This window comes from Argentina silus (genome assembly GCF_951799395.1).
Source record: "Argentina silus genome assembly, chromosome: 4".
In the NCBI taxonomy this organism is placed as follows: domain Eukaryota; kingdom Metazoa; phylum Chordata; class Actinopteri; order Argentiniformes; family Argentinidae; genus Argentina; species Argentina silus.
The window spans coordinates 17933531-17952118 of record NC_139658.1 but is presented as its reverse complement, the minus strand read 5'-3'; the positions used below and the strand labels follow the sequence as shown (position 1 = coordinate 17952118).

Here is an 18588-nt window from a genome sequence, read left to right as displayed (position 1 = left end):
ACAGAAATAGTCAGTCCCATACTCAGTGACTCACACACTAGCACCACATACCATCCCACACACACACACACACACACACACACACACGCACACACACACGTACACTAATGCCACATTCCGAGCCGACATGCAAGGAACAAGGAAGAGAGAGAGAGGGAGAGAAAGAAAGAGAGAGAGAAGAAGAGGTGCAGGCTTGATTTATTGCTACAAAACATATTTTCTTAATCATTCACCTGACAATGTCAAACAATCAGTGTGCGTGTGTGTGTGTGTGTGTGTGTGTGTGTGTGTGTGTGTGTGTGTTGCTTTAGCAGGGCCAATAATGTCAGCATGATTGGTTCACTGTAAAACCCAGGACGCTGAGCTTAGTTTTTTGCTACACGATACAACAGTCATCTTTAGCCCTTTTCTTGTTTCTCCTAGAACACAACCCTTAGAAGGGCAGTGTAATATGAGCGCTTAGAGAGTGTGTGTGGGCGTGAGTGCAGCTGTGCTTTAGTGTGTGTGTGTGTGTGTGACAGTTGAGAACACACACAGGTAAAACATCCACTCATCTAAAGCATTATCCACTCACACACAAGAGTTAAAAAAAAAAAAAAAAAAAGAAACTTCTAAAAAAAGAAAAGAAAAAAAAAAAAAAAAAAAAAAACACCTCATCAAAGGCTGTCCGAGAGAAATCACACAGCCGGTCGATAAAACTGCTGTATAAAAACTTTATATCGTCTTTTTTCAATGTTCGTTCAGCTAAAATCAAGACTTCGGGTGTCGACACCCGTTTTGTAGAAAACAACCGAAAACAAAAAAAAACAACCAAAATTAAAACCTAGGCTACACTCCTGTCCACACTCCCACACCCCTGCAGACAGGGGCATGAGGAGGAGGTAGAGGAGGAAGAGGAGAGGAGGATAGAGGGACTCTCTCTCTAGGAGACAAGTTTAGGCAGGACCGTGCGGAGGGGTATACTACTCCCCCCTGAGTCTCCCATCATGTTGCTCCTCAGTTTGTTGTTAGTAGCCGTGGTGGTCCCCAGCCCTGGCCCCCCTTTGGCCAGTATGGAGGGGAAGGAGGTACTGTGGTGGTCCGGGACCCTCTTCACCCCCCCTGTCTGGGTCTTCTCCGGCCCGGGGAGGGGCTTGGGCAGGCGGCGGTACAGCCAGGGGTGTCTGAGGGCCTGGGTGGGAGTCAGCCGAGACGAGGGGTCCCAGTCCAGACACTTCTTAATGAAGTCAGTAAAGGTGGGGTCCTCGCAGCCCTTAAGCGCGGCGCTCCACTCCTTACTCCCCGGCGGGCCTCTCATCTTCCCCCGGCGGGAGCGGGTGCCCGTGAGCACCGTGGCGCCAGTGGGCAGGGTGTTGGCTCCGCAGTAGCGAGGGTGGCCTTTGGAGCTGATGAAGTTCTTGGCCCGTTTGGCCTGCTCTAGAACCTTCTGTGGAGGCATGCCCAGGAGCTCCATGACACAGGCCAGCTGGTCTCCCTCGTCCTCCCCGGGGAACAGAGGGTAGCCTGTCAGCAGCTCTGCCAGGATGCAGCCGAAGCTCCACATGTCAATGGGCAGGCCATAGCGAGAGCCCAGGATCACCTCCGGAGCGCGGTAGAAACGAGACTGGATGTAGGTGTACACTCTCTGGTGCTCAAAACAGCTAGAGCCAAAGTCTATCACCTGGAGGAGAGAAGGAGGAGATATCAGGCATATGTGTGTGTGTGTGTGTGTGTGTACAAAGCAGTTACACCAACAGTGTATGAAATAGATTATCTTCTCTAAGACGATAAATAAGATAGAAGTGTAATGTGCATCTGTGTGAGCCTGTATTTCTACCCCCCACCACTATGGAATATCCCCAGTAGTGCTGTTGTACCTTGATGCCACTCCGGCCCTGCTGCTTGAGCAGGATGTTCTCAGGCTTCAGGTCACAGTGGATGATCCTGTGTCGATTCAGAGCCTCCAGGCACTGCAGAATGGAGTGAGCGAACTTCCTGACCAGTGGCAGAGAGAAGCCCTGGAACTTGTTCCTCTTGATCAGCTCGTACAGGTTCATGCTCAGCAGCTCAAAGGTCATGCAGATGTGGTTCCGGAAGGTGAAGTTCTCCAGCATGTGGACCGCGTTCATGGTCCCGGTGCGGTCCTGCTTGCGGAGGTGCTCCAGGATGCGGATCTCCTCCAGGGCCTGGCGGTGGAAGCGTTTCTCGTTGCGGACCATCTTGAGGGCCAGGTGCTGCTGCAGCTTGTGGTCGTAGACCTTGGCCACTTGGCCGAAGCTGCCCTTGCCAATCACCTGGGGGGCAGGGGGGGGGGACGGGAAGGGGGGACGGTTTAGTTGTTGATTTCAAGGTTTTTTTTGCATAGAGGACATTCTTTCCACTGACACGCCACTGTGGTCAAAGAGCTACCTTATGTTTGAAACAGCACCACACCATAAAGCCTCGCCAAGGATCAGTTGAACGTGCTGACAGCAATATTGTAATATTTGGAGTATTATCACAGAGTAAGACAAGGTATATGGTTCAGGTATTTAGTGTGTGTCACCTTGAGGAACTCGTAGCGGTAGGCTAGGTGGTCGTGGGGGACATGGATGTAGCCACCCTGTTCGTCATCGAACCCCCCGTTGTTGTTGCCCCCGGCGACCGCAGGCCTCTTCTTGGCATTGGGACCCAGGAAGTAGATCTCAGGGTAGGAGTGGATCTCAGTCTGCTCCAGAGTGGTGAGCTGGGAGCGGTACTGTCTCAAGGCCTGCTCAGGAGACAGGGGCCCACACAGCTTACCGGTCCCGGTCCCGGTACCCGTACCCGTACCCGTCCCGTTAGTACCCCGGGGACCAGACGAGTCTGTGGAACCCTTACTGGAGCCCGTGCTGCAAGAACCAATCACATCAAACCTTATTTAAACTGCTTTTTAAAACATTTGACATGTTTTGGTAAACATTCAGTGCCGAGGGTGAATAAAGTCAATATTCTAGAGTGCCATGGGTGACTTTATTCACCACAAATCACCATAAATTATGATGCTTAATTTTGTAGCCAATGAAAGTATTGTTGCTAGGTAAATACCACATTGAGTTAAATTATATGATATGGATGATAATAAAATATATGAAACTGTGCTCAGTGGTGTGTGTGTGTGTCCTTCCTCACCTGTCTACGCTGCGCTCCTTGGACAGGCCTGATACCGGCGCCGGTTTAGTGGGGGCCTGGCCGATGGTCCCCGTGTTGCCGTTGTGTGTCGTTGTCGTGGAAACGGCATTGATCTTGCGGTTGTAAGTGGAGTCTTCATAGAGGTACTTGACCTTCAGCTGACCTCCACGCACACCCAACTGATCCCTCATCACCGGCTTGTTACTGGCCTGAGAGAGACGGAAAGAATGAAGAAAAAGACGTTAGCATTCAACTGGAACTGCAATAGCAGTAAGAGTGTCACCGTCAAAGCTGGGGTTCATTGTGTGAGTGTGTTCAGTAGGACAGAGGGGAGTCCTCTGGTTGTGTTTGGCCTGTGGCATCGGCCACAGCTGCTGCTACGACTACTACTGCTACTACTACTACTACTACCACCACCACCACAGAGCTGACAGATCAATGGGAGTGAAATGATTGATCGGGGCTCAAGCTGAGAGATCAATGATGGGCAGTCCAGAGGGATACCCTCTCCAGGGAGGGACTGGCCTGGAACTACAGGGGCTCTCTGACAGGAATCAGCACAACGTTACGATCATGGGGGAGGTGCGGGAGAACCGGGAGAGCAGGTACTACTGCCTCGCGCCGGAGGGAGAAGCCCGGAGGCCAACACTAGAGCCAAAACAGACACCATGGCCTATAACACCATATAGCACAGGCCCGTGTCACAGGACCACAACACAGTAGCTCTGTAAACACGGGCTTGTAACATACAGACCCAGAGTAACACTAACCCAATCACTGAGCCCTGTGGAACGACACAGTCCTGTCTGTCTGTGCCTGTGTGTCAGCTGTTTAACCACAGTCACACAGAGGGCAGAGCCAGCCACCCAGCCAGACAGTCAGGGTATCTCATTCAAGATAGGCCAAGCAGAACTGCTTTTCCACTGTCTGAACTGGGTGAACTCGGCTCGTAAAGACGGGTAGCAAGCAGCAGTGCCTCAGCCAGCCAGCCCACAGCTAGCTAGCTAGCTAGCTCCACTCTGGTCTGGTCTGGCAGTAAACAGCACTGTTTTCACCCTCCGCAGGAATTCATCCCTCCTTCTCTCGCTCTACCACCAGCGGAAAGAAACCTCCGCATGATTAGGGAGCGGAAGGGAAATGACTGTCATTAAAGTTAGATTATACTCTCGTGCAGAAGCCGAGGGGGCTCTTAATAAGACACACAATGAGTACGTTCCTCTGTGCAGACAGGGAGAGAGAGAGAGAGAGACGTTAATATTACATGGGCTCATGAAAGACCCTCTGACTGAGTACGGTAGTATCAGGTATAGTCTGTCCTCTCCTAAAGCTGAGACCAGGCTAGACTCATCTCCTCTGACCTTCTGGGCAGAAATTAGGGCAGCAGATAAAAATCACAAGATGGAAACACACACTCCTGAAGTACGTGTTGGTCTGTCGTCTTGACAGAGGACCGGGTGGAACTGAGGTGTGTGTGTGTGTGTGTGTGTGTGTGTGTGTGTGGCAGGCGTGAGCCCAAAATAGAGGTGGTGTGCAGGAAGAATTCCACGGAGAGCATGTAGCCTAGCCTGAAATATCGTGTAATACAACCCGGACCCATATGCATACTGCATGTTACTGTACTTATGTTGTTGTGTGGTTAGAATTTGTGTATACAGTATGACGGATCAATAGTCCCCCCCTCCCCCCCCCGCCACACACAGGTGATGTGAAAGTGGAGTGTTCTGTGTGTACATGCAGATCTAGGTAGCAGAGCAGATGGCAAAGGGAACAGCGCTAATCTCGCTGCTGTCAGAGGAACACCTCAACACAGCTCTCTCTCTCTCACACACACGCCCATCTTACACACACACATCCCTCTCACTCCCAAATCTCTGTCTCCCACAGTTCCACCAGAGACAGGTGGCTGTGTGTAAATGTCAAAGCTATTATTGTGGGTTGTAACATCTGTCTTTCTTTCTCTCTCTCTCTCTCTTTCTTTCTTTCTTTCTTTCTTTCTCTAGCTCTCTCTCTCTCTCCCTCTCCCTCTCTGTGTGCTGCTGTTGCATTCACACTCATTATAACTAGAGCACATATCTGCCATACCAGAGCTGGTTTCCGCAGCCCGCTGTTCATTTCATCAGCCCTCTTTCTCTCCCTTTCTCTCTCTCCTGTCAGCCAGGGGTGGAAACACCTAAATGCTTTAGAGCATGAGGAAAACACGATGTGCTACATGCAGGGCAGGCAGACACACGCACACATGCATGCATGCTACACTGGGCCGCAATTTAGGTGCATAGGAATAGGAGTGACTGTTACAGAAGCGTTGTAGGGATAGAGGGAAAGATAGAGAGAGAAGTGGGTGGATGAGAGAGAGAGAGAAAGAGAAGGGGGTGGATGGGAAAGAGATAAGGGGAGAAAGAATGAGAGAGACAGGAGGGGGAATAGAGAGAATAAAAGCAGTAAAATAGGAATGGGCCTAGAACATGAAAGTGGGACTGAGCTCTCTGCATACTCAGGGATTACATTAGCCAGGAGAGGAGAGGAAGAGGGCAGAAGGAGGAGGTGAGGGGGAGGGGGGGGTTGATTGGTGATTTGTTAGTGGGTCAAATTTTCAAGCCCAGTAAACCTTTACAATCTATCAGACCAGCCTTGGTGCCTGCCTCTGTGTGTGTGTGTGTGTGTGTGTGTGTGTGTGTGTGTGTGCGTGTGTTTCCTGCCTAAGTGGACGCGGAGGTAAACAGCTCCCCTCCCCCTCTGGACATGAGCCAATCAGAGAAAGCTATTGAGGATGACCGGTTGGGCCCTGTTCCAATACTGCACAAACCGATCATGTTCCTACCTAATGCTTCATTCAACTTAGGATAGCACTGACGATCTGACAGAAGAGGACAGGTTAAAATCAAGGCTCCACCACGCTCACTGACTGCCTTTTCCTCAGGAGTGAGGAAGGAGGGATGCATTTGTGAAGTATTGGAATGGGCCCCGAGCAGTGCATCCATACCAGTTAGGAACAGGATGTCAGGAGAAACAATGTGTACAGGACAGGACATGAGAACTCACTGTGTGTACACATGATGTGTGTGTGTGTGTGTGTGTGTGTGTGTGTGTGTACTCACTTGTTTGGGTATTGTGGGCAGCCCTGAGGGGCTGTTGGTGTCTGCTTCGTCCTTTAGAAGGTGGTCTGTTCTCATGTACGAGTCATACAGGCCGTCACCATGGCGCGCTGAGGGAGGCAAAAACACAATGTTATATGTTGGAGTCCGGAGAGATCCATCACTGACCCGTCCTCAAAGTGCAAAACACACAGACCGTTATAAGAGGCAAAAAAAGCATCAAGATTTCAAGTGGCTAATTTAATGGCTTCCACGTAGGCAAACATGGGCCTACAGCTCTTCAACTGAATAGACTATATACCCACAGCCGAGTTCACTTGTCATATAGGTGTGAATTAATCACACGGGCAGTAGACACAGGCAGTAGACACATTTCGGGGTGGGGGAATGGTGTGTGAGGGAGTTATCCTTCTATGATGCAAATATAGTAGGCTGGGCTGACAGGTTTCGGTGTTGGAGTGGACTACTTTCTCTTTCGCCTTACACCTACGCCTGTGTGTCCTGTGTCATTGCTCCCTGTTTGTTCTGCTGACTGCTGTGGAGGTGTGAATCGTATCATTGCACACTTAAGCACAGTTTTAAACCCTGTGCTATCAAACTCTTCCGGCGATCAGAGCCCCGTCCTGTCAATGAGTCTATTTCTAAACACACCTGTGTCTGCACAAAGTCCTGATTGGCCAGATGGACAGACAGAGAGAGGCTGTCGTCACAGAAGCATCTGCTATCCCTATTAGGCCAATAATACCCTCTCTGGCACCTTAAGCCCTGTCTAAGCTGCCCTGGGCTGTGAGTTGGATTGGCAACCCAATGGAGTGCTGCGTTAAGTTAGCTTGCCAACATTAGAGAGCTGAAGGTTTGGGTTAGCATGCTAGCATTAGCCCCATAAAGAGTTGCAGGGTTGGGTGGGTTAGCTTGCTATTGTTAGCCCCATAGAGAGCAGTGTAACCTGGCTGCAGGTGCGTCAGAGCTTCAGTACCCAGTGCTGGCCCTGGCTGTCAAACAGACCGGCTCTGGGGAGGCTAATCCTGCTGCCTGGATACAGACGCATTAGACCTGCACACACATATTAGGCAGGCACACAGCCCCATTAGAGCTGCAGACTCCTAATCACTCACAGGGGGTTCAGCATTTTCCACACAGCATTAAACGCCACTGTCAAAACACTACTAAAACCTCCTAAGAACATTAGCCTACCAAAACCTCCCCATAACCCAACCCACCATGGTGCACCTCCACGGGGCATAACCCAAACCTTCATACTGTACTACTAAGCAACATCTAAACCATATCATGAAGGCCCAAAACATCAGTTAACTTCCAAACCTCCCTACACTGGGAGCAGCTTCACATGGGAAACACACCACAGGGCACAGTGCTCTAGTCTGCTCTCACAAACAGACGACATGCACCAGATTGTATGTCATAAACCAGAAAGCCAGGGGCGGGAGAGAAGGAAAGGGGGAAAGGGTTTCCTGTACTTCCCTGTATTCTGAACAGAACGTCCCCTTACAGGGCTAGTCCTGAAGCTATGTTATCTAACACATAGGCCACACTCCTCAAACAAGAACATACTAAATGTGTAGGCCACCTGTATATTAATGTAATATATAACACAGTCAGAGCCATAACCATCTGAAACAGGACCACAAACAAAACAGTTTTTAATTTCTAATGCCATAAAGCCTTGAGCATTCAGAAAGTATCGAGGATTGATCATTAGGCGCTATTGATAAGGTTTGGCAACAATGAAGACAGCTGATTGATATGTAGTCATTCGACTCTACCCAACTGTGGTGGGGATCTATCGAACCTTGATAAGAGACGACGGTTATTATGCAAAGACCTGCAAACAACAGCTCAGCGCTTTTCCGTGTCTTCTTACAGACAGGGGAGTACTTACAGACAGGGGAGTCATGGGTTTGATCATTGGATACAAAGCGGATGTTAGGAGAAAAATGTTTAGATTTACTCTGTAGGACTGATCAAAGCCAGATTATGACATCATGGTCTGTCCGGAGAGTGACGTGACGGGTGCAAATTGTTCAAGTCAGCATTCAACTACAATCTTGTCAATCACGGTCATTAGATTAGCACTGTCACAAAATACATCTGTGACAAATGTTCACATGCATAACTGAGAGAAATGTCTAGATATCAACTGACTATGACATGTCACAATCTCCAAAAATGTGTCTGTAGTTAGTTAACATTGGAGCAAATGGAATCACATCGGGGCTATTCAGCTCTCGTACTATACACACGGATGAAACCATAACAGATGGCTCATTCTAGTCAGTCCTATTATGGTACAGTATAGAGTAGATAAAAACACGTCATTACCTGCTGTTATCGGGCCCTCTGGTTTTCTGCTTAATATCATCATGATTGCAGTTTAAGTTTGATGCCAGCATCCGAATTGAAAGTAAAAAATCTTCAGTAAAAACAACTCAGTTAAAAATGGCTACAAAATATTGTGCGGCTAGCAAGCTTTGTAACTTGTAGTGGCATTCGCAAGGATCAAAAAAGTCCCTGAGTCGAACTTATGATTAAAAACAACTTACTTTGGCTGATGTTAGCTCGCTAGATAGACACATTACATTAGTGTCAACAAATGTACTTTACTTACTTAAAACTAGCTACCTACCTAAACAATCTCACCCTGCTCTGCTAAACTCTTGCGATCGTGCACACAGTTGGCTCTCATTCTCTCCCTCCTTGCTAACATCATTAGTCCTTCAGTCTAAAAAAGTTCTAGAGATGGGGGTCGTTTCCGTCAGCTAGCAGAGGCACAAAAACACCCGTCCGCGTGAGCGACGCTCCCTCTGTCAAAAATAGTTTGAGTCCAAAAGCTTGGTGGTCTAACCCGTGTGCCCCTCGCCTTTCTCTGTCGATAGATTATAGTATCGATCCAGAGAACCATCCCCACAAGGAAAAAAACTCGAAGATAATTATTCCGTAACTGGCTGGCAAGGTGGCGAGCAGTGCTACCACATTAGCTGCTTGGCTCGAGTCTGATCGACCCCAAGATTCGTCCTCCTTCCGGACAGCTTGGGAAGCTGTTTTCGCTTGAGAGGGGCTAGTATCGCTGGCTAGCTATCTAGCTATCTAAACCCAGGGCAATGCCCTAAAGCCGCAGAAACCAAAGCCACGAACATCGCTTTCGGTGAATATCTTCGGCGTACGTTAGTATAACAAAACAGTAATGTTTAATCCGTCTTCTCGGCAGCAGGAGTACCAATTTCGATGTGATTCACTGGTTTGTTGCTAAGGGCGTCTTCGCTGTACTCCGACTAGCGTCATCAAACAGTCGGCGGCAGGGGGATGGAGTGAGGCGTGGCTTAGCAAGCTCCATCTTGGCTCAAAGTAACAGGGTGTTCCCCTGCGTCCGTCCGTTGTTTTACATGCGGCAACTGACAAAAAGGGAGACATCATGGCTCTTAATGGCTTAATTTTGCAAAATGTGCGAGTGACTTTAGGTCAGTTTTGCAGAATATGAGAGACTTTGTTAGCTAGCTCATACCAGTAACAAGTAGCTCTGAAATGCTAGAATAGGCTTTTTGAATACCTATCTGGCAAGCTATTTTACATGATCACTTGGTCACGTTATTAATTGATGTACGCTGTGAAAAACAAAATAAAATGAAGATATGTACATGGATAAGGGGCTGGGAACTGTAAAAAGACGGCATGTAATGTAAATATTTTAGTGTGTTGTAGAGTCTTTAGTTGTTATTGTTTGTGTTAATAGTTCTTTTCTTTTCTGTGTACTGTATTGTAAATTATTGGTCTGATGAGCAAAACCTAAGCACTCCTAATTAACACATGTTCATTCTTTAGATAGATTTCGAAATTCCTGAAAACCCAACTCACAGAGAGAGAGAAGTATCACTTAGAGAGGACAAGAAAGAAGACCACAAATTCAACCCACAATTTGGCCTGCTGTGTGGCCATCTTTCCTCTCAGGCCAAATATAGCTAACCCGTGGTGGCAGGCTGAACTTTGGGGCAGAAACTGGAGGAGAAGAGATGATGATCTGTCTAGATATAGTATGGGTCAGGGGAAATATTCTGACAGACAGTGAGACAGGACAGACAGTGAGACAGGGGATTGGCTGGAGAGATAAACTAAGCAAGAAATCAGACAGTGATATGGGGGCCGGACAGGGGGAGCTAATCTTAGTTCTTTCTCAGAGGTGTGAAGAGGGGTCTGTCTATATTTACTGCCATAAATAAACACACTGACACAGTTTCAGGCTGACCTCTAGGCAGCTGCCTGCCTGAAAGGCCAGTTTGGTCTGAGGCACTGATTCTGAGGGTAAGTGAGGGGGAGTAATGGGATGAAGTTACCCTTAGGGGCTTTAAACAGTACAGGGCCAACCCGAACCATACTGTGCTGGCTAGGATATTTTCCTTTCACATTGTCCTTTCCACCACTGTTTCCATAACTATGGTGGGTGAGTAACCAGGCTTTCCCAGTACAGCTCATCTTGGCTTAGCTTGGTTTGGCTAGTAGTGTGAACTAGGGTTTAGATACTGATCCAAGGCCAGTTTTGTATGCTCTCCTATAATGGTTCAAAATTATCATTTGTAAGGGTAAGCTCATCCTTGACCTGTTCATCAGGTTAATGGCAATTTCCACCCAGAGGGAGAGGGGATAGAAGGGCTACCCAGAGTACCTTGAGTCTCATTCTGGGGCAAGGACGGGTGGGAGAGACGAGGGTCCTGTGACAAACACTTGCACCTGTTGGTTCATAGATCAGGTGTTTGGTTTGGAGAGTCCAATCTATCCTATATGATCACATACTTGGGGAATGCACAGTTTGAAGCATATAATTAAAGACAATGGGCTTTGTCATCTGGTATCAGCTTAGCCTGTTGATTAGCTCAAACTGAAACACATCAGTGTTTGTGTGATGTTTGTCATGAACATTGAACCTTTTGGCAAACAAACACACACGCGCACACAAACACACTTTGCACTGAGTGACCCATGCTGCCTGGGTGAGTGATGTCACCTGCTGGCGGTTTGGAGGTGGTGCAACTGGATTGCTGTTGCCAAACACAGGAGCTTCCTAAGAAGTCAATCAAAGATTTAGAGCTCCCTCTCCTGGTCATTACTAATCAGTACATCCAACAGACCACCGAGTTTATCGAAACATGGAGCTAGCGCATAATGTATCAGAAAAACTGAGAGCTAACTCTTTAGGTCTCAGACAAGGCCACTCATTATACAAGCATAGTTCAATAAAACACACTGCCTTAGCCATAGCTATAAATCATGTACTTTCCCTGCTTGGATTGATGTAAAGTTTGCGTTCCCCCATCCATGTGTGCATGAAAGTTTGTTTCTCTGTGATGTATAATGCATGAAGTTGCTCTGCTCATAGATGAACACAGACACAGGAAGCCATTTTAGGCTGCGTGACTAATTGAGGGGAACTCAACTACAGAGTTCATACAGAAATGTCAAAATGAGGAAGAGGCCTTTTGGATAGAATAAACTTGGATTGAAGTTGCAGTAGAGACCTCCCCAAAACCATGTGAGAGAACAAGGTCAAAAAGAGACAAGAGAGCACTATGAAAGGATGACATTTTATTTCATTCTTCATATTTTCTTTACAGCTTTACAGATATCTATATACACACTGAATTCTCCAAATAAAGCACAACAGATTGCTGAAAAGCATTTATTATCCACATCCGAGACACTTTACCATGCCAAGGGGGCGAACCATAAAATAAATAACACCCACAGACACCTTTGTACGCATACACACATTAGCAGGCACACAGACAGTACACGCTGCACGCACACACACACACACACACACACACACACGCACGCACACACACACCACAATCAGTCCTCTGGGTTCCTCAGGAGACGAATGGTTGATAAGGGATAGGGATAAGAGGTAAGAAATTGGGAGAATTATCAGTATGTACAGAACCCAGTTACATACACACAAATACAAACTCACGAGGCTACATGGAACAAAAAGGCACTGCCAGCAGGAGCAGCATGGATGTGTAGCGGGGGGGAGGGGGGGGGGGTGAAGCAATGGATTTGGGGGGGACACTGGGGGTTTCTAGGGGTCCCAGAATGGGGAGGGCATGTGCTTATGGACGATGAGAGAGATTCACCTAAATACAGATACCCACTCTCAAATACTATTTAAACTGTCGTCTCCAGCCAAAATGCACGCGCACGCATGCACGCACACACAGGCACACACACACACACACACACACACACACACACACACACACACACACACACACACACACACACACACACACACACACACACACACACACACACACACAATGGGTAATAATAATAAAACAATTTTAATTATCATAATAATAAAGTTATAATCTATTGTTCTCCAATGTCTACATATATACAGTACATATGCATCACACTCAGATAGACGTCATTGGTAAAACATAATAGAATTCCCTTGTTTATAAAAGAACCCAGCAATACATGCTCTGCCCCCTTGAAGACCCTACAGGCTAGCGGACCAATCTGTGGCCTGCATCCATAGGTGCAAAAGTGGACCTGTTTTATACTACAACACATCATCTTTTCAGTCAGGTATCCCTTTTCCATTACAGCCTCCTCAGGGGTCCTGACTGTCCCTCTTAGCTTTGGTGTGAACTCCTTAACATCCACCTCAACCTTCAACATTCAAATACAACCCAAACATATGAAAAAGCATTTTAATAAGATACTCAGTGTATTTTTCCCAGGTCTGTTTGTGTATGTGCTGAAGCCTGGGCCATCGATTCACGCGTTCATAGAAAACACCAGAATGGAGGGGAGCATCGCCCTCAGTGCCTCTCACTAACCCACTCCTCCTGGAACAGTCGATTCATTGGAGGACCCTCAGCCTTTCACACCAGCACAGAAAACTCACTGTAACAGGCTCTCTAATAGGCCAAGAGATGCCCCAGAACACAGCAAGACAGAGGCCTCCGGTCAAGAAGGGGTTAATATACTTATCATGGTGAGGGGTCAGGGGTTAGGGTTAGGTCAGGAGTCACAGTCAGAACAGCCATTTCATGCAGAGAAAGAATGTCTATTGATTGTTTCCATCTTTGAGTGTATGATGGGTGGGTATCTATTGGATACAGTAATGTCTCTGACTATGTGTGACAGGGTATACAAATGTCTAAGTATGTATGGAAGCATCCATCTATGATAGGCGTATATGATATCTAGATCTATGAGCTTAGTCCTCCTACAACACCAATGTGGTTCCCAGGTAGGAGGGATGCAGGATTGAGAACACGCCAGTAGCCTGAGATAGAGAGTTGATAGTTCAGTTATGGGGGGTCGGAGATGGGGGTCGGAGATGGGGGTCTGTGGGGGTCCAGTCCATACTTTAGATGGGAGAGGGTCAGGTCCTGTCGTTCGCCTGAGATCACAACAGTCTCGTTAATGATGAGAGGAGAGACGTAGAATGGATTTATGCTTTTCCCTTCACCCACCCTTTCATCCCAAACCTAACTAGCTAATCCCGACCTCACCCTGTCCCAACCCTCCTGCCCCCCCGGAGAGATGGCATGCAGGGACAGAGGTGATGTCATAAGCATCAAGTAATCCAACATTCCAGAAGATACACCTAGGTAACCCCCACAGTCCACCCAGCCACAGAGCAATACTTTGAATGGGGATGTCTAGGGGGATGGGGGGGGGAGGTGGGGGGGCAGAGGTAAGACTCATGCGTAAGTAACACTTGCAATAGCAGTAGCAGCAGCAGAAATCTCAAAAAAACATCATCAGATCACATAAGATCAGTATAGCAGTCCAACACTGAGGTCTGAAACCAAGATCCTCACTGTGCCTCCAGTCTCCCATGGAGAACCTCAGAAGCTTCTGACATTCCCCTGTCCTTCTTCTCTCAACCCCTAATTTCTTCTCCAGATGGGGTGTGTGTGTATGTGTGTGTGTGTGTGTGTGTGTGTGTGTGGTGTTGGGGGGGGGGGGGGTTGTGTTTGTGTCCTGAGAGGGGGAAGTGTGTGTGTTTATGTCTGTGGGGTACAATAGGCCCCACTATATCAGCAGACTCTGGTCTCTAACTAGGATGGATGATTTGGGGTGGGGGGTGGGGGGATGGGGGGTGGGGGACTTCAGGTGAGGGGGTCAGTCTCTCCATGGACTTTAAGCTTTAAGGTTAAGGGTGAGGGGTTAGGGGTCATGTTCCCGTAGCGCCTGCTGTAGTTTCTGTCGGTAGGCAGAGTATCTCTGCTCCACCACTCTCACACGTTCAGCCTCCTCTTTCTCCAGAATCACCATGAAGTTCTGCAGCTCAGGAACCGAGAAGGCGTGCCACTGAGAAAGAGTCAGAGATAAATGTTTGTTTCTTGAACCTGAATTACACAAAGGAACACAAAGGTCTGAAGACCGTGGTTGCAGTCTCTAAGGTTAGAGTGTGTGCATGTGTGTGTGTGTGAGTCTCACCTCCACCTCGTTAGTCTCATTCTCCTTGAGGACGAAGCTGAGCTGGTCAGGGTCTGGTCCTGCTATCAGCCTCAGAGAAAGGGGACGCTCACACAGAGGAAGTTTCTGGAACAGATCTACACGAGGAGAGGGATAACATAAAGAGATTCAACACACACACACACACACACACACACACACACAATTTCCCTCTCTCCCATTTACTCACCCAATTAAACATTTGTTTGTATTTGTGTGTTTGTGTATACCATACAATATGTATAACATTGTGCATGTGTGTGCGTGCTTGAGCGAAAGTGTGGAATGTGTTACTGCGTGATGTGTGTGTGTGTGTGTGTCTCACCCTGGCTGTCGCGGTGTGTCTGTCTGTACAGGGCGAACTTGCGAGGGTTATCCAGCACCTGGAACTTCTTCAGTAGGCCCTGTATGACCTCTCTAGCCGTGGTAGCAGAGCTGATGTGGAGCTGCTTGGCACAGTCACAAGGCAGGTAGAACGATGTCCGTTTGTCACTCTGCACTGGATCTGCCCCCGACTGTCCCTCTGACGCTGTTACTGGCCGATTGTGTCTGTCCGTCAGCCCCGCCCCTGCCTCTAAACCTGTCCTTTCTGTGTCGGGCACTGTGACTGGTCGACTCAGCCTCAGGTGGACCTTAATGAAACCTGTATACGACCCATCAGCAGCCTGGGAGGGAGGGAGGGAGGGAGGGAGGGGAGGAGAGGGAGAGAGGTGGGGATATCATAATTTCACACTGAACATTTCGCTGGCTGCATTTTAAATCACCCATGAACACATAAACCATGACTCACCAGTTTCATGCCGTTCTCTGAGACTTTAGAGTTGTAGTCCTTTATGCTGGCCCGCACCTCCTCCTCTGAGAGAGCCTTTGTCCCTCCACCCTCTTCCTCCTTCGTCTCATTCTGCTGACAAAGAGAGAGAGAGAGAGAGATTGAGAGGGGGTCTGTATGTGAAACAGGAACTAGCTCAGAGAGAACAGGCATAGTGAATCAGACCTCAGCATGAGAACACTTCTACAGACCAGCTGGTTGGTTCAAGTCAAATGAAACAATGACCTGCAAAGGTGTGTGATTGGTAAAAGACAGTTCTGCTGCTATCAGTCCAAACAGCAGATGGCGCTATCTCAGACACAGGTTTGTTTGACTGTGTGCCTTTCTCTTGCCTTTTGTGTTTTTTTCTTTGCATATAGTGTTAATTAAATTACTTGGAGTCAGATTATTAATATTAAAATATGCTTTCCGATGAACAATACATAGCCAAATTTCCTTGCCAAACCTTCGCATTGTAACTGCCATCCTACACTCCCCCCCCCCCCCCACAACCCTGCAGTTCTCTGGGCCCCCCAGGGGGACAGGAAGTCTTCTTAATGGTGCAGGGCAGAGACACAGCAGGAAGCGTTACAGCACAGTCCCACTGACAGCTTGACTCCCACGGCTGGGGCCATGACAAGCACTAAAAAACTACCCCTCCCACCATGCAGTGCAAGAGGCGCTAGCTCATCATGGGGGGTGTGAGGGGGAGGGGGGGGGGCATGGTTGCTGAGCCAGCCTTAGCAACACAGACTTTGACAGGGTTATTTATAGACGGATACATCCTCAGTAATGCACAATGCTGTTTCTTTTTTTCTCCTCCTTTTCATTCGCATTTTCTGGGACACAGTGGGGAGGGAGAAAGAGGGAGAGAGAGAGAGAGACAGGGAGAGAAAGAGACAGAGCAGGGATTGAATCATTTATGTATGGGAGTCCTCAGGGCGTAATCAGAGCGGGAGTCTTGCTTGATTCAGCACAGATACTGAGTATATGTGTGTGTGTGTGTGTGTGTGTGTGTGTGTGCGTGCATAGCTAACCACACATCTTCGCTGGCGTTAAGAAGAGGAAGGTGATAACATTCAAGGCTAAGGTCCGGAGATAGGACAGAACACGCTGTCTGTCTGTCTGTCTGTCTGTGTGTGTGTGTGTGTGTGTGTGTGTGTGTGTGTGTGTGTGTGTGTCTGTGTGCGCCTGTGTGCGCGCGCGCGTGTGTGTGTGTGTGTGTTTATTGTAAGTCAGGACAGGACATTGTGTCCTAGAGTGATTCTTCATCCTCCTCTCCTCTCCTCTCCTCTCCTGTCTCCTCTCATCACAGACCATTCATTTCTCTCCTCTCCTCTCCTCTCCTCTCCTCCCTTGTCTCCTCTCCTCTCCTCTCCTCTCCTCCCTTGTCTCCTCTCCTCTCCTCTCCTCTCCTCCCTTGTCTCCTCTCCTCTCCTCTCCTCTCCTCTCCTCCCTTGTCTCCTCTCATCTCCTCTCCTCTCCTCTCCTCTCCTCCCTTGTCTCCTCTCCTCTCCTCCCTTGTCTCCTCTCATCTCATCTCCTCTCCTCTCCTCTCCTCTCTTGTCTCCTCTCATCACAGACCATTCATTTCTCTCCTGTCCACTCCTCTCTTCCTCTGTGGAGTTATAAAGTCCTACTATATAATGGTTCAATGCGCCTGTTACAGTGAAGCATCAGTTAATGAGGCGACTCTGAGGGAGCTGTAGGCAAAACAGAGCTAAATGTCACAAACAAATGCTCTCTAAACAGCATGAAACCCTCTGTAATTGCTTTACAAATGCCGGACAGTGTCCACTACTTTTGTCTCTCTCTCTCTCTCTCTCTCTTTCTTTCTCTCTTTCTCTCTCTCCCTTTCTTCCTTTCTCTCTCCTTCTCCCTTGTTTCTTCTCTCTGCTCTTTGTTCTCATTCTCCCTGATGACGCATCAACCTACCTACCAACCTATTGTATCTGACTGCAGGTGTATGTGTGTGTGGTGCTGGGATGGTTGGGAGTGTGTGTGTGTGTGTGTGTGTGTGTGTGTGTGTGGGGGGGGGGGGGTGGGGGGGTTCAACGAAAGGGTCAACAGATGAAACATCCTCCCTGAACTACTCTCCCTCTCACAGCCTCTCAAAACAAAAGAATCGCCTCAGGAATTCCTGTGTTTGTATCGCTGCTGCTAAATATGTGGACCCCGCCCTCCTCCCTCTCTGCATACCAGTGAGAGTGGTCAGAGGACAATGGAGCAGGACAATACTGAGCCCTTCACCCCTGCTGGGTCCACTGGCGAACTACCAGAGAGGGCCAGGGAGAGTGAAACAGGTCTGGGAGGCAGAACAGAACCAGACATTTCACTCTGTCCACAGAGAGAGCACCGAGGGGTTGGAGGGAGAGCAAGCCAATAAGATGAGGTGGTTGACAGAGTGAAATGGAAGACAGTGTGTGTGTGTGTGTGTGTGTGTGTGTGTCTGTGATCTAAGTGAGCAGAGAGAGCGAGAAAGTGGGGTAGAAGTGTTCTGATCCCAATGAGAATACAATAAACCTCTTACAGGGAACTCAACTCAAACTCACCCCTTTTTACTGTCTGAACAGAACAATATCCCTCTCTGACAGCCACACACACACACACACACACACACACATACACACACACACACACACACACCTTGGGGTGGCATCATGCATGGATGTGTGATGTCGCTCTCACTCTGACAGGACCAGGCAGGAAGAGTCATGTGGCCACTGCGGGAGATGTCACAGCGGTCACAGCTTTTCAGCTTGAAAACAGCAGCAGGGAACATTCTAGAACCCTAAGGCTGGAAAGCCTCAACAACATTCTGGAACAATGTAGATTTCACAGAACATCTCAACGTTCTATGTTTATAAAACATTTTCCACAACATGACTGTATCTGCTGCTGACACTCTCAGACGAAGGCCTGCAGAAGGCTCAAGAACAAATGTATTGCAGACGTGGTCGCTTAGGGGTCACACACCAGACATGAAGCACATACATGCATGTCATTAAACCAAGGTCCAGAGGTCGTACCCAGGTCCCTATTTTCCCTCGTCTGTCTCCCTGTCTCCTTTCC

At 48.3% G+C, this 18588-nt stretch overlaps 2 protein-coding genes across 3 annotated transcripts in view; both read right to left on the bottom strand.

Moving 5' to 3' along the window:
- Window positions 1-478: 478 nt before the first annotated feature.
- Window positions 479-9385, bottom strand: dyrk3 (dual specificity tyrosine phosphorylation regulated kinase 3). Its single transcript, XM_083668417.1, has 6 exons — window positions 8562-9385; window positions 6225-6331; window positions 3130-3338; window positions 2525-2849; window positions 1857-2273; window positions 479-1660 (listed from the first exon to the last, which is right to left on the bottom strand). The coding sequence occupies exons 1-6, from the start codon at window positions 8602-8604 to the stop codon at window positions 923-925; spliced, it is 1839 nt and encodes a 612-aa protein (XP_083524543.1). The 5' UTR covers window positions 8605-9385; the 3' UTR covers window positions 479-922.
- A 2424-nt stretch (window positions 9386-11809) lies between these two features.
- Window positions 11810-18588, bottom strand: part of rassf5 (Ras association domain family member 5) — a 31381-nt gene continuing 24602 nt past the window's right edge. The window contains exons 3-6 of one of the 2 annotated variants that reach the window (XM_083668933.1): window positions 15499-15612; window positions 15034-15373; window positions 14691-14806; window positions 11810-14561 (exon numbers count right to left, since the gene is read on the bottom strand). In XM_083668933.1, coding sequence (XP_083525059.1) covers window positions 14418-14561; window positions 14691-14806; window positions 15034-15373; window positions 15499-15612 — 714 coding nt within the window. In that variant the 3' untranslated portion in view covers window positions 11810-14417. The remainder of the gene's footprint in view (window positions 14562-14690; window positions 14807-15033; window positions 15374-15498; window positions 15613-18588) is intronic. The other variant, XM_083668934.1, reaches the window with a different exon arrangement.

Excerpts from the sequence above, each read along its gene's own strand:
- dyrk3 (XM_083668417.1), bottom strand. The coding sequence starts at position 8,604 with ATGATGATATTAAGCAGAAAACCAGAGGGCCCGATAACAGCAG. Across the intron at positions 2,850-3,129 it reads AAGGAGCGCAGCGTAGACAG|CACGGGCTCCAGTAAGGGTT; the intron begins GTGAGGAAGGAC and ends TGGTTCTTGCAG. Across the intron at positions 1,661-1,856 it reads AGGGCCGGAGTGGCATCAAG|GTGATAGACTTTGGCTCTAG; the intron begins GTACAACAGCAC and ends TCTCTCCTCCAG.